We start from the raw sequence: 15,848 nt of genomic DNA, 5'->3' as shown, positions 1-15,848 counted from the left end.
TACCGCAAACACGCATTTATTTGTAGGCGATTATCGAAACAATATGGCTGAACTCTCTCCTAAGGAAATCTGCAGACTCTTCCATGCTATATCCGAAGTTTGATCACTTACTATAGTACTATGCCGAATTAACACGTTTTAGGAACCCTGCACTTCTTATTTTAATCTGGACAAACTTAAGTCCTGTTCCCGTTCAGTTTTTTTGCTCCATGTTTGTACCTTCTTCCCACAGCTTTTGCATCCTGCATTGGTTATTGCTCAAAGTTTCGTTACTCATAAACTATGCAACTCTTGTAATACGTTTATATGACATCTTTTGCTTTTCTTTGACCACAGAATGCGCTGCCAGTATTTAGGAACTTTTTATGGAACATCATGTACGGACAGATAGTTAGATATAGAATGAGTTCTATGTATTGACATATATATTGTTACGAAATGCCCAGCTGCGGTAAGATAGCTTCCTCGCAAAGCGGGGTTAGTGTTGCCAGAAAACGGCAAGGAAAGGCAGAATTGCCAGATTTGGCCCGAAATCGCGCGGCGACAAAATTAGCTATTTGCCATAGACGGAGTGAGAACATTCTAGAACGAAATCTTACCAGTTTCTCCGAGAATGTTCTCGAAAGCAGGTCAAAAGCTATATATACACTGCCTGTACAAGGAGTAGGAGTTTATCGTGAAGAGTATCTTGAGTTCAGAAGCAAAGTATGTTGAGTTCAATAATAGTGCTTTAAGTTCTTAGAGCGATCGACCGAGTCGGTAGCTCTATATTAGTGCTTTGCTGTGAAACTGTCTTAACTGTTATAGCCTAATAGACTGAAGATTGTGTTGCTAATTTTCTCAGCGTGATTGTCGTAGTTTCTCCACGACTGTAAGCATATCTTTAGAACTGTCCTGTGTAACACTGACGAATAAATTGTGTTATGATTCTTCATCAAGTGTTGTCCCCAATCACCCCAAATCCACGAAACCGTAGAACGCAACAACTGGTGTCATCTTGCTATCTTGGCTCTAGTTTCCGCTAACTGTTCCCTCACTTTTTCTTTCATGTCTTCGATTTTAGCCTTGGTTTCCTTTCTAAGCTCCACGATGCCGCTTTTAATCTTGTTTTGCTCCACTTTCGTCTGTTGGATTTGCGCTTGCAGCTTTGCTTTCTTGCCCGGCTTTTATTTCTTCTTTACCCGGTTGTATTTCGCTCAAGATCTCAGCCTTCATCTCCTCCTGCCCGGCTTTCATCTCTTCTTGTCAAGCTATTACAGCTGCTAACAAATTGATTAAAGCCTTCATTTCCTCCACCACGGACGTCTCCTGCAGACGAGTCACTGCCATTCACTCGCAAATCATACTTCTGACACCAGTTGTTAAGTTCTATAACGAATTCTTCCCGGTTTTCCCTAGAATGTTCTCTCTCCGTCTATGGCATATCGCCAATCGTTTCGCCAAATGGGCGATTTCGGACCAAATCTGGCAACCCTGCCTTTCATTGCTATTTTCTGGAAACCGTAACACCTTTGCCTGGCAGCTGATCGCAGCTGGGCATTTTGTAATAATATATATAAATATAGTATGTCTCAAAAAAAGACTGCATGAATATGTCTTCATCAGTATTTGTAGACGATGGCTCTGAATTAAGAAACACTTGATTCATTTTGCCATTCAGGTCAATGTGAAAGTAAAACAGTTTGAATCTTGTGACACCATAACAAATATGCAAATTTGAATTTTTACGATTGCAGTCAACTGCTTTGAACATTGAAGACATTTACAAAACCATTAGAATTTATCTTTAACTGCTTGATAATCAGCATCTGTTCATCTTCAACATCGAAAACGCTTTATCTATCAAAGTAGCACTATCAAAAATATGTTATATCACTGTATGTCGATGTACTCTGAATAGTCTTCTTAAAATTGTACGTAGAAAATTAAAAACTTGTCCTTTTCCTGTTGCGCCTAACCTCTACATAGAGACATCATTTACTCAAATTTTTATGAAAATTATACTCTTTCAGGTTGCCATTTAACGACAAATCAATAAAATTCAGCTTGAGAACTGAATACAGTTTGACGTCTACATACGTGTAATTTAAATCCATTATAAGACTAAGGATATTTTCAAACACTGTTAATTCATTAAATCATACTTTTTGTGTTACTTTTCTTGTAAAGACAGTTGAAGTGTAATCAATTGGAAAAATAATTATTCCACTTCTTTTCTTTACAAAATGGAAGGAGATAATATCTAGTTAATCCGATACGTAGCTGCAGTTTTCTCGAAAGATACGGAGCAATCACACATTTTCATTTGCAACTGCTGACCCAGAAATTATCACTACAGCGAAATCAAAGCTAGTGACAGAGATAGAAATAAATAAATTCTGCCTTTAAAGTAACTTTCCAAAATAGGAAACTAATTTAAATTTTACATTTATAAGAACTAGTTTGATTTTATAAAGGGTTAAACTCATAAAATAAAAATACGCTACTTACAGGCTACATAATGGTCACTGAAAATGGAACCGAGCACGTGGCAACCTCTTAAGTGTAAGCGATGTTACAAAAAAAAGTATTTACACCAAATTAATTAAAACGCTTAAGAAAGACATGAGAGAGATTTTGCTCTCCGTTAACTGTTTTGAAATAGTTTCCTATATGAAACACTGTATGCCTGATGCACACAAAACCAGATTTCATATGCTAAAATCGGAAAGATTTTAGATATTAAAGTCTGTAACAAAGCATTCTCGTTATTACCTTTCTTAAAACTAAGATAACTTAAAACTAAGATATAACAAATAGGAAACTAAGCCTGGTAGTGACTTTATGAGTGGAATTAAACTGCGAAAATTTCAGGATCGATATATGGTACTAAGTTTACTATAAAATTAAAAAGGAATCAAAGCCTGTAAAATAGGCTAATTTACTTGATAACTGTTAAGTTAAACTGCAGTTTCATTAGCTTCAAAAAGAAAATTAAAGGTATAATTTTGAAAAATGAAAAGAGAAGAAAACTAGAACGGAAGTATAATGAAAACAGTATGTCAAAATAAAGACAAAGCTTGGCACACGGATCGAGAGGTATGATCCGAAGAGACGATTTAAATTCCAAATAAATAGAAGTGCTTATTGGCTGAATAAACAGAGCTTTTAGTAAATGGTATGCCCCCCTTTGCATCACCCATTTGATTAGCTGGTGAGTAATTGATTCAATGCGTATTTATATCTGTCTTTCTGTCACAGACTATGAACTTTTGACTCAATTCTTATGACAGCTTCGTTGTAAGGACAGTGGAAAGCAATCACTAAACTACCATTCATGTCCCGCAATATCTCGATAGCGAGAAACATGAGGATCGCATCATTGTTGAAACGTTTTCGTACGTTTCGCTAAGGATACTTGCTGATGTTAGTTGCGTGATGCCTCGGCATTATTTTGCTTTGTAATGGCATTTGAGTCACTCAAAATCTAAGGTATTGCAGTGACTTGCAGCAACCCACCAACATATCCGTGTACGTCATTGAGCTCGCTTTTTCATATTACAAAAGATCAGCTTTTGATGCTAATAGCACCTCTGCAATGTCTGCATGCTGACAAGCTGTGTAATTCCCTATAGCGGCATAAAAATCTGATGATTGTGATATCATCTCCAGACTTTCACATGATAATCATCATTATAGAGACAGAAGCGATGTGAACATCGATTATCATACTTCACAAAAGTCACCCTGATTGCAAAACTGCCTCAATCAATCAATGAGAACTCTGCTTCTATTGTAATGCATACAAACAAAAACATTTGGACATCCCGCTGAATGTTACTAACTATGGGTGGTGGGGTCAATATTGCGTGATATTCTGTGCATCGATAAGTTAGTCTTAGTGCTCCAATCCGAAAACGAAGAATTACTTTTCTTTCTGATCTTTTTGTTGGAACATGGATCACAGTTTCTTCATCACGTCAAGTTTCTGCTGCAAAATAATGCAAAATCATTCAGTGTTTCGTAGTTTCGTCACTAAACTCTTCATTTCAACTAAAATGATATGTCTCTGAAAGCCGTGTACATCTCTTAATCGTTATTATGATACACGAAACAACATAAAAGATAATTTGTATTTCCTGAGAAAGTCTAATATTAGACTAACTTTTAACCTTCCAAATAATGTCAATGGCCAAAAAACAGCATATATTTGATTAACTTGTTTCTCAAAAAATACCCTGAATCTACCTAGTTTTATAACAATATTTTCATTGTAGTGCATCAACTATTCGGAGAAGCTTGATTAATTAATTACTGTAGATAATTAATTTCATTCGCAGTAAGCTAAAGAGGGATACTTTTACGAAGAAAATTCTGAGTGAAACGTGCTCAAATTCACTCACATATAGCAATAACTACAAACATTCCCATATAGCTAGTCAGCTCCACTGCTAGTGAAGTAACTGCTAGGAACTCGAGACTAACTCGCAACTAAACTACTAACTCGAGACCACTGCTAGTATCTAGAGGTGAAACTGTCAGTAGTTCGCGTCTTTAGCTACTCAATTTCTAACAAGCCTGAGAAGTCCCATGAAGTTTATTCACATACGAGTTTGACATCTGACACGATAAGAAAAAAATTTTTTAAGCTGCGCTGAGACTCGTATTCGATGCATTAAAATAGAATAAAATGTTTGAAGCCCATTGCACAATGACGTCTTACTCGTAAGAAACAAAATCAGGTTTTGTAAAGCTTCAAACAATTAACCATACAATTCCTGCTAATTTTTCAACACTTTGAAATAAATTGTGTCTTTAAATAGCGTAATAAAATATCTTTAATGAAAACAAAATATAAGGAAACAAAAATAAAGAAATGAATCAAATATACTGATGATTATAGATCATTCCTGGCTTAAAATCTAGGCAATTTATTGAGATTAACCTAATGAAACATTCCTTGTAAAAACCAAAGAAAACTTTTATTGAAATTGTTTGTGAAGGATTTATATTCATTATTTTAAGGCAGTGGAGCGTAAGACCTTTATGTGTGTGACCCCACTAAATAATTATTTTATTTGAGAGATCCTAAACTAGCACGTAAATAAAACCAGAAATTAAAACTTATAATGGAATAAGCATTTTAAAAAACGTATTTATTTTACAATCGCCAATATTAATTACATTTCGAAATTAAATATGCTAAGAAATGTAACTTAATTTCGCTAAGCGGAAATCGAGAGAGGGCAGCAAAAAGGAGTTCTATTGATCCGAGAGAGAAAAAAAAATGATTGCACTACCTACTTAGATTCCAGTTTATCACAGAAAATATTGTAATTTTAAGCTAAAATGTTAGGTAAGCTGGCTGGTTTAATAAATAACACCCAGAAACCCAAAACTGTAAGTTAAATGTAATTACTTGAAATTCTGACTTAAAACCTAGATGTTTCATTTCCTGAATCTAGTGTGAAATTTTATTCTGGTTTAGCTGTGCATCTTGACTTTTCCAAAGACTATATATCTTATTTCGCAAGCAATAATATTATATTTCTTATATGAAAGTATTTCTTATAACATGACAGCATTTTTACTTCTTTTACAAAATATCAGAATCTTCCATCTAAGAATCTTTTTTTTCTTTCAGCTCTACATTCTGCGAAAGTTGATGCAAGGTGACGAACGCAATCCTAAGGCACCCTTGGGCAACAATTTCAGACCTCCTCTTCCTCTAAATCGGCGAGCCCTCAGGAGCAACATAAATTTTATTCGTCAGGACGTAAGTCATCATCGATTAATCGATATGTATCGACACCTCTGTTTACGGCCGATACGATGCTCGTTTGCTCATACTTTACCTGTTCCAGTTCCAAAAACTATCTGATATATCCCCTTTTCAATAAGGTTTTATTTCAAGGCACTTTCTTTTTTCCCTTCAATACTTTATGAGTTTTTCGCCCCTTCAAATTAGATTTAATCCATGTGAGAGTCGAAGGATTTTTGAAAAGAAACGAAAGGCTGTAAATTGTTTTCGAACAACAATTCTTAGGATTTAGAAAGGCCACGCACCAGAAAACCGATTATCCCTTTCGAATGGGGTGTGAAAGAAAGCAATAGATATTAAATGACAGTGAAATGTTTCAAAGCTTAGAATTGTTGAAACTAAGATCCTGTTTTAACAGAGTAATTCTATGGTAAAATGCGATAAAATAAGTAAATCATTACTTTAATTTGAGGTACAGAAATCTTTGGAAATTTTCATGTTTTCGGAGATAAATAAATAGCTGTATTGGATTTCATTTCATTCAGAAAATAAAATGCGTCTACTATTAAATAATATAGACAAAAAGCAAAGAAACTTCTTCCCGAAACAAAACTTAATATGTTTCTCCTCAAAGTTTTAATTTAACTTGCTTTCACGCTTGAACATTTATCAGAATTTTAATTTATTATTATTCTTGATGAACCTCTTTTTCTTTTGCTGGAACAATAATAAAGAAAGAAGATAAATTACATAAATGAGTTTAGGATATCATGCTTCAAACGCAAACTGCAAAGAATAAGAAACCGCTTTCACTTCTAAAATTTAAATATATGTTACAAAACGAATTTGTTTTGTGCAATATTAGGCACTATTAATTTTTATCTCGAAAAATAAGAAGCGAAGATAAGCATCACACGCCAGATGCATATGGTTATTTTATCATAGTCAGAAAATATTAAATATGCCATATTCTTTTGATTTTGTTAGCTTTTCAAACCCCTGTATGCCTGGAAGTAAATCAAAATAATATTACTCTTATAGAGCAGTGTAATAACCGTATTATTCAGTGAATAATTATTAAACCGTACAGGACATATGCACTATTTCTTTGCCTGGATTAAGTTATGGGTACTTACACATTAACGCAACCGCTTTGGAGCAATTTGGCGACATTTTACAGATGAAATAATTAGAAAAACTTACTTGGAGAAAGTTATTTATAGGTGGTTTTCGCGCCTTGTTTTTAGAAAGATTCCCAAACTATCGGTATTTATAGAAAGTCGGTAAACATTATCAACATATGAAAAGAAAAGGTACTTGAGCAATTTAAAGTACAAATTTTAATTATTAAATAAGTATTATTTTATTGCTTAAAAAATAAAACACTTACATTCTTAATCAAATCTTTCTGTAATTTTCTTTCTCTAGTCTTCTCCCAAAGAACACAGCGATCTGTTTTCGCTTAGAAAAAATCAGAAAACTGCAGAGACTCGGCTTTGTGCAAACATCGGCTACAGCTTCTTTCTAGGAAACGTATTTTCTCTTTAGAAAATTTTCAGCAAAATTCTGTATTCCTGCAGACATTTTACCGCAGTTTCTTCCATTTCTGGAAAATTCCTTAAGCTTATATTTTAAAACTAAGTTTAAGGCAAAAAATATCACGATTTTTTCAAAAAAAAACGAGGAACTTGGAATACAACAAAAAAAAATGGATGCAGAATGGCGGCGTTTCTTGACTGAAGGACTGTTATGAGCATGGTTGCCAGAAGAATGCTTATGCTCATGGTTGCTAGCGTTTGACACAATTCTGAAATTTTGGTGACTTCTACTAAAGTGGTTGCCTAAATACGTAAATATCAAGTTATGTAGCTACTACTTGCAACCTACAGCCTAAATGTAAAGTACCTAATCTGTAAATTTAAAGTAGTAAGTGTGTTGCAGGCAAAAATTTTACAAACTTGTGAAAACGTGACACAGTTGAAGAATTTGTTAGTGTTACAGCATGCATTTACGTAGCATGTGAAATAGTTTAATACACTGCCAGAAACGAAATAACCAGTTTCATGCATGTTCACAACTCAGACACTACAGTGTTCATAGTTTTGCTGTAAAAACATTATGTACAGATTTAACACTCGAGCAGTTTTATCCCCCTCGACTTCTATATGTATTATGTACAGAATATTCTCTGTGTGAATCTTTAAACTGCAATTTTTATGCAAATAAGTCACATGATCTAAACTTTCTGAAAAGGAGCATTGTTAGTGTATATATATCTATACATAGTCAAATAATTTAGTTGTTAGCTAAGATGACAGGAAAAAAGGAACTATTATATCCTCCTAGCGAGTCAGTAACATTAGAATAATTTCTACCGCTTTCTATAAGTCCGTTTTATTTTCTGGAATGGCTGGGATAAAAGTTGAAAATAAATTTATGTTCTTATGCAAGGCAAAAATTAAATTTTCAGCTGAGATTTCAGAAAATTTATGATTTTATTTTTAATGCATTTAAAAACTGATACTAATAATAGATACTTGTTTACATATTCACACAAATTGAAAGAAAAAAATGATTAATTTTGAAGCAGGATAATAATTTAAGTTCATATCTTTACCTTTCTCTTTTTCATTCAGTGGAATAGAAAATGATGAAATATACACTGCAAATAAATATTAAGTTCTTGCACATTACGCAGACCGTATCTCAGTGCGATACTTATCACATTAAAGTATTCCAGGACAGTAAACCTTTTTAGCACGAGTAAGTATAATATCTTATCTACGGACACTACCAACGCTGCGTACTTTAATTTTCATTTTTGAAACCATCAGTGAATGTGACTTGCATCTGTCTGCTCTCGTTTCTTGAAGTACTAAAACATAATTCAAGCTGTTTTTCTTTCTTGTCTTCTGATCGCCAACAGAACACTGTTATTTAGTCCATTCTAGAAAGCATTTCATGGATCTTAGATGCTACAGAAACCTTGAATTCATTTAAATGTGATCAGTCCTGAGTCTGTCTGTGACTGTGTCCTCGGCGGCGAGGAGAATGTAGAACATGTGCTTCTTCTATGTCCTAAATATGAGAACGAAAGAAAAGTCTTGAAACTGGGACTGAAAAATTTTAATATTAACTGGCCTCCAGAGTTTTACCAATTTATTTCCGAGAGAAGTGCTTTTAACACTTTTTGTCAATTCATTGTAAAACTGTGTAATCATCCTTAATTTTATTTCAATTTTCTCTTCTGTTTAGTTTGTATTGTGTTTCTTACTTACTTCTGTAAGCCCCATGTGATACTATGTGGTACATGGGGAACTTGTTGTGTTTCTTTTAATTAAAAAAAAAATGTCTATATTTTTAGGTTTCATCATATTCCTACCATTTATTTCCATATTGTTTAAGAAATTTACTTTTAAGGAAATTTGCGTTTAGTTTATTAGTAATTTAGTAATTAAGATTTTATCTCTTAACTCTACTCCACACTCACTGGCATTTTCTGAAATAGACTGCCACACAGAAGGATTTTGCAGCTAATTTTAACATTTAGTGAAAGTCACTACATAAACTAGAGGGCATTTAAAAGACTTGAGAGAGAGGTGATAAGGCAAGACTATTAGCGGGCTTTCCATATCTTGATATAAGCTCTCTTTGTGACTGTTAGTGTCCCGTTTAATCCATAGAATCGCGCTGAGAATAAATTCGGTGAAATAAACTAGTGAATGTTATTTTAATCTCTTGCTTTTGTCAAGTCATTAGAAAGAAATTCAAGTGTGTTACGGATTGTCTTCTTATGCTTTCTGATCCCTAAATATTACGCTACATCTTACGAAAACCATGAAGATTAATGGTTTGACGTACTTTTTTTTAATTACTTCAAGAAGAAAACTATTAAATTCTGTTTGTAAGTTAGTTTATAAATTAAATTCGTTTCTTTGAAAGATTGGCTATTAAAATTATGTATTAATTTAATATGTAATTTTATGAAATTTTTCCATATGTTTCTCTGTTCTGAGTAAAAACTCATATCTTAAGTTACAAGAAACACTGCATGTTTGGAAATCGCAAAATTCAATTTTGGTTTGGTTTGTTTTCCATATAATTGAAATTATTGATTTCAAACTATAAAAATGTTAATTTAAAGTAATAAAAATTCATACCGACTTATAGATGAATTTTTCAGTTTTCGACTCTGGCATGATTCTCTTTGTACGTAAGTTTGTCCAAAAGTTAGTTAATATTTTTTTAATAAATCTTGGAATTTGCATTTTACAAAAATGCAGTTAACCCACAGATGCATAAAAATCCCGGGTATTTTAAGTAAGTATATCAGGACTTGTATTTCTCTTGATTTGCTTTGAAAACATGAATGGTCCTGAATAGGAACAGGGAGCTTACTCAAGCTATGTTCAGGAAGGTGTGAAATAGACAACACAAGCAGGAAGGGTATACGAAACCCTTTATTTTCAATACTTTACAGGTATTTCCGAAACTTTTTAATACAGAGGCCAACCACTTGTGGTCTGAACGTAAGAATATAAAAACTACTAACTAAAACTCTAACTAAAACTAACTTAACTGAATTAGTATACAAATGCCTAGCACTAAGATTGGCCTTTATTTAAAGAAAGGTACGTATGTAGTACGCCGAGCTGCTTAAACTACAATACGTCTGCAATTACAATACGTCTGGCCTTAAAGGCAACCAGCAACAGAGTGAAAACTCGTAAAACTACAGTGGCAAGCGGCTTGCTTCCTATAACTCCTTCCTCTCTCTCTCTCTTGGCAAAAAGCCACAACTTAAGTACTTGGTGTTAGCAAGAAAATTTGCATAAACAAATTAAAGCATTTAATTCTGGCTGGAAGTATAAAATAAGAAGTGATAGTACAGTTTTAAAATAAAAGAAACGTTAGTAAAACTTAGATCCTTACAAGTAATTATGCAAATTTTTAGTTACAGCTATATTCTTAGGTGGCCTGTACAGGAAAGGTTATAATAAAAGTTTCAGCTATACTAGGAATTCCAATGATAAATGATAATTCAGTATTGGTTTTGTTATCATTATCTAATAAAACTGCGATCTTTCGATCATTTTGTAGATACATTAAGTTATTTTGAAGCAGAAGTACACAAAAAAGGAGCAATGCCCTGGCCGGGACTCGAACTTGGACATCTCGAATACGCGCTGAGTGTGCTACCATTCTACCACGAAGGCATGCTGAAAAGAGGAAGAAAATACATTATATACTCCTCGTTTTGAAGGGAGACTGGGGATTAGGGATCCATTCGCCAAATTCTGGGGGTGACGAATTATTGCCCACCACCTTTTAGTTCGGGCGCCACTGTAGAGGCTTTAGTTTATTTTGAAGAAAGAGATGTGAAAAATGTGCAATGCCCTCGCCGGGTCCCGAACCTGGACGTCTCAAATGCGTGCTGATTTTTCTACCATTACAACACGAAGGCATGCTGAGAGGAGAGAGAAAACACCTTATGAGTTCAAAGAAAAAAGTCATCGTAAGATCAATAAGAGTACCAGGACTGACAAAGATAACAGTAAAATTAAGGCATCTGATTCATTTGAAGATTTTCCACGAAGAGGGAGAGAATTTAATTGCCCATTATTCTTCTTTATATTGTATCTCTTCCATGTAAGAAATATATTAATAATAAAATATATGTTTTAACCATTATAGAGCTTAGTTTTCTTTGGTAGCATGAATTAAGTCGAAACTCCTAACAGACTTGAAGCGAGGTTTTAAAACAAACCTTTTTATTATATCGGAACTGGAAAATAAATGCACGTCTCTTGGTTGACAACTCAGCCAACCACTTATGGTAATGTAACTTAATAGGCAAAATTCAAATTTAAAACTGAGGCTAGTAGCCAAATGCTACACAATTGATTTAACGCGAAGTTGTCTCAATTTTCTCACGAGCGTAGCAATTTAAATGTCTACAACTATAATGCAAAGCCGAAGACTACAATCTTATCAGAGCTAGCGAAGCCTAGTAATATGGTCTCGAGAAGTAGAGATAAGCTCTGTCTTATAATCTGAAACCCTCGACTTAAACACTTTCTGACTGGATTACCCCTTAAATTTTCTCGTACCCCTAGTAACCTACTACTCTCGAACTAATTTCCAGTCTGGTACGGAAACGGAAAGAAGAAGTGATAATAAGTGGTTAAATTAACAGGAAAAAGACTTACACCTTTAATAAAAGATTACATAGCATTCATAAAATTCTAAAAGTAGAATACTGAAATACGGTCTAAAATTTCAATATGGAACTAAAAGTTGCAAAAACATATTCTTAATAACTAGTAGATAATCTTTCTAAGTTAATTACTGTAAACTTAAACTACTGCTGAGTTTTTTCAAAAACATACGGAAGGTAATTAAAATAATCTAATGCTTTTCTTAATTCCTTGCTTAAGGATTAAAATATAATATAAAACTCCTTTTGACACTTGACAATAAAAATATAGTAACTGAAACTAAAATGGAAGCGAGCAACGTTAGCACAAAAACTAAACCACGAATAATGTGATAGGCTCCAGTACATAAAATTACCACTAGATGAAACGTAATGAGAAGATGCCTTTGTCTATACCATATTCGTTCATGGTTCATTTGTTTTTAACCATTAACGAAGATTATATCCAATATTTCAGTTAAACAACAGATATACTGGTTTCAGTTCATTAAGACTACCATGAGCACATATTAGTCTAATGTTAAATTAAATAAGCATTTTACAGTTTTATCTCCCTCATAGCAAAAGAGGTTACTACACGCTTAAAATTCATTCTATTCTCATCAGGTTTAGCATTTTTGGACCGCTAAAATGAACTGCAATTATGGGAAAGTTTGAAATTTTCTATTTAATTCTTAGACCCGCACAGAAGCCATAACATGAATGATCTGCCATAACTAATTTTTATTCCTTGGTTTATTTTTAGAGCAGTCCTTTGAAAAGAAAGTTTGGTGAAATAAACGAGTCGATAAACTGATTGACAGCTCATAATAAATGCACGCGACTACAAGCTCACCATAAATTCCTCGGGTCTCCTTAAGTGGATAAAAATGAAAAATTTGGATCCCACGACATGCAGAGCTTTTGATAATGAACAGAGCACTGAATTTTAATTACAAGGTGTCTTGAAAAACATTCTCTTTATCGCTGAAGTTATTAATTTAGTCAAATAATCAGACGAGTTAAGTGGGTATTTTTATCTCCTCCATAGTTCTCTGCTGATTATCAGCAAAACAATGCAGGGCAGAGGAAACATTTTTAGAGAGTGGCGCTAAATGAGGCTCTGGTTTTGTCGTAACCATCTCCAATATATTTTCCAAGAAATTTCATATGTAGAGGAAATTAACACTGATCCCAGACGTTGCTGATGTAAATGTATTAAATCACTACGTATCTTGCACTTTTGACTAGCATTTTAATTGAAAAAGATACTTTTCGAACATTCCATTTCAACAAGAATATAAAATACTTTTAATTTAATAGCAGGTTACTTTAAACTTATATTCGGTGACTGTTCTCTTATTTGTAGCTTTCTTCGTCATTGATTTAGTTTAATGGCGTTTACAGCCTGATATTATTTGTAGTTTTATTAGAACTGTAATTAAGACTACAGACCCTTACACATAATAAGATTAAATTCATACTTCAAATGTATACGTAGATTTTAAAGTTCAGTCAGTTTACGTCTAAATTTACTCAAAAGCTTTTGGCATCAATAATGTACAACGATTTTTAAAAATCTGATTTAAATGTACTTATTGTTCGAAATTCTTTTATTCTACATTTCTAAACAACTTAATGACTAATGCTTAATTTTATTAATGTGAACAATTAATTTTTATCATTAATATTTTGTCCTACTATAATATATAATTCAATCTAATTCATAAAATGGAAGTTTCAATCAAAAATTATTCCTAATGACTAAACTTTATTATAAATTATAATTTATGTGAAATTAGTTTACACAAATTATAAATTACGTATGAAAAAATCAAACTGATTTCACATAAACCTCAATAAATTAGAGCAATGAAATATTTGGAATATTTATAAAAATTGAAATAAATTATAGTAATAATAAAACCCTCTACATTTACACATAATATGCAATAAAAAAGCAAATTCTTAGTGATACGGTAGATGCATTAAAATGATGAACGAAACGCTTGTTAAAATGTAAAGAAAACTTTATAATCAAAATTAAACTTAGCAACAAATAAACTGGCATTTCTGTAAATCTCAACACTGAAGTTCAAGCTCTTTCTCATTGCAGATTTGAAGTTTCCGCGATTAGCTTCAGAACTGCCGCAATACTTTTATGAGCTACAATAGTGTGGAAACGCGTAAACTATTTTTTGTTGAATAGTAAACGTGATGTCGTAACAAAAACTGAAAACTGAACAATCGGTTTTCGATTTTGTAAATATCTTCTAATTTTTATACAAATATTACTTGAAAGAAAGATTCAGTCTCTTCAATTTCTTGATTCAATTATTCTAAATAACACTGTTTTATCGAAAATATTCGTTAATATTATGAAATGATAAAATTAAATAATTTAATGTGTTATTCATAAGACAGTTTTGCATCTGAAGACTACGCGTTTGCGACTTATAGTTTCTATGATATTGTACTATAGTAGAAGTCGCTTAATCTGATCACGCTGGTCCACTGTTAACTTGATAACATTAAACCATGATAAAAAAAAACATAATTCAATATAATAACGGTATCTAATGTAACAAGGGATGTTTAAATACGTACTTTCATAGCATTTTTAATTAGAAAAAGTCATTACTAATGGAATGTCTGCAAGTGTTATGAAAACGTTCGTTGATGAAATATTCATAATGTTTCTGGACTTTATTTGACAGATGTTGTACCCTTGATCTTATTTTTCGGTTGGTGTTTCTTATCTCAACTTATGGAATTCGTCATTCTTATGGAATTCGTTGATTTCAGCATCAAATTTTTAAGTTTATCATATAATGTTTTTGGATTTGTTTTAGAAAGCGACTTTCAAAACATTTTCTTCTGTTATTAGTGTTGAAACTAGAATTTTTTCTTCAGTATCCACACATGGATTAAATTTCTTATAATTGATGATAGTTGGAGGTGTTCCTTTTTTCTTCGGCGCCCTCTATTTCATCAGTTATTAACAGATTTGACATACGAGGGCCATCCAGGAAGTAGATTACGTTTCCGTCTGTGTCCGCTAGGGGCGGGGCTAGCGCGGCCATCTTGGGGTCAGAGCGTTGCGCAGCTCAGTCTGCATCTAGCCGTGCTAGTGAGAGGTTCGTGCTGTGCTCCGTTCAGATACTGTGACGGTTTGAAATGTCTGCGTTAATTGAAAATCCCGCGAGCTGCGAGGTGCGCTCAGTAATAAGGTTTCTGACTGCAAAAAACTGTAAACCGATAGAAATCTATCGGCAGCTTCGTGAAGTGTATGGGGACAACATTATCACTGAAGGTGGAGTGCGTCAGTGGGTCATAAGATTTCAAAATGGCCGAGCCAATGTTCACGACGAAGATCGAAGTGGGAGACCCAGCATAGTGACCGCCGAACTTCTCGAAAAAGTCGATGCTAAAGTCCGTGAAAATCGAAATTTCACAATAACGGAACTTTCTTTGAGTTTTCCACAAATTTCGCGAAGTTTGTTGCACGAAATCATCAGCGAAAAGCTTGGTTACCACAAGTTTTGTGCAAGATGGAAGGCAAGAAGAGGTAACGAAGTGGTTGAAGGCGCAGGCGGCCGAATTTTTCGACGAAGGAATTTCCAAGCTCGTACATCGCTACGATAAATGCCTTAATTTGTATGGTGACTATGTAGAAAAGTAGTATTTGAGTGTGGCTTTCATCTGTATGTAATAAAATTTGTTTCCTATACTTTGTTTATTTTTTTATTCCAAAACGTAATCTACTTTCTGGATAGCCCTCGTATTTAAAACAATTCTTTTTGCCTTTGTCTGAGAATCGGCTCCAAGACATGTTAAGAATTGCAAGGCATCACGTTGGTTCTTCTTGGTAATTAATTTGCATTTTTATCTATATCATCCATACTATAAAGA

The 15,848-nt window shown here is 33.4% G+C and overlaps 1 protein-coding gene across 1 annotated transcript in view; it reads left to right on the top strand.

Moving 5' to 3' along the window:
• The window catches only part of LOC118182444 (carbonic anhydrase-related protein 10-like), a 1,559,317-nt gene that overhangs the window by 1,524,398 nt on the left and 19,071 nt on the right, over window positions 1–15,848 (top strand). The window contains exon 8 of the mRNA XM_085806946.1: window positions 5,624–5,755. Coding sequence (XP_085663072.1) covers window positions 5,624–5,755 — 132 coding nt within the window. The remainder of the gene's footprint in view (window positions 1–5,623; window positions 5,756–15,848) is intronic.

This window comes from Stegodyphus dumicola, chromosome X1, assembly GCF_044657685.1.
Source record: "Stegodyphus dumicola isolate Sdum_Otavi_A_Nest chromosome X1, ASM4465768v1".
In the NCBI taxonomy this organism is placed as follows: Eukaryota; Metazoa; Arthropoda; class Arachnida; order Araneae; family Eresidae; genus Stegodyphus; species Stegodyphus dumicola.
Note: the sequence above shows the minus strand (reverse complement) of the source record. Positions and strands in the feature narration are given on the sequence as shown.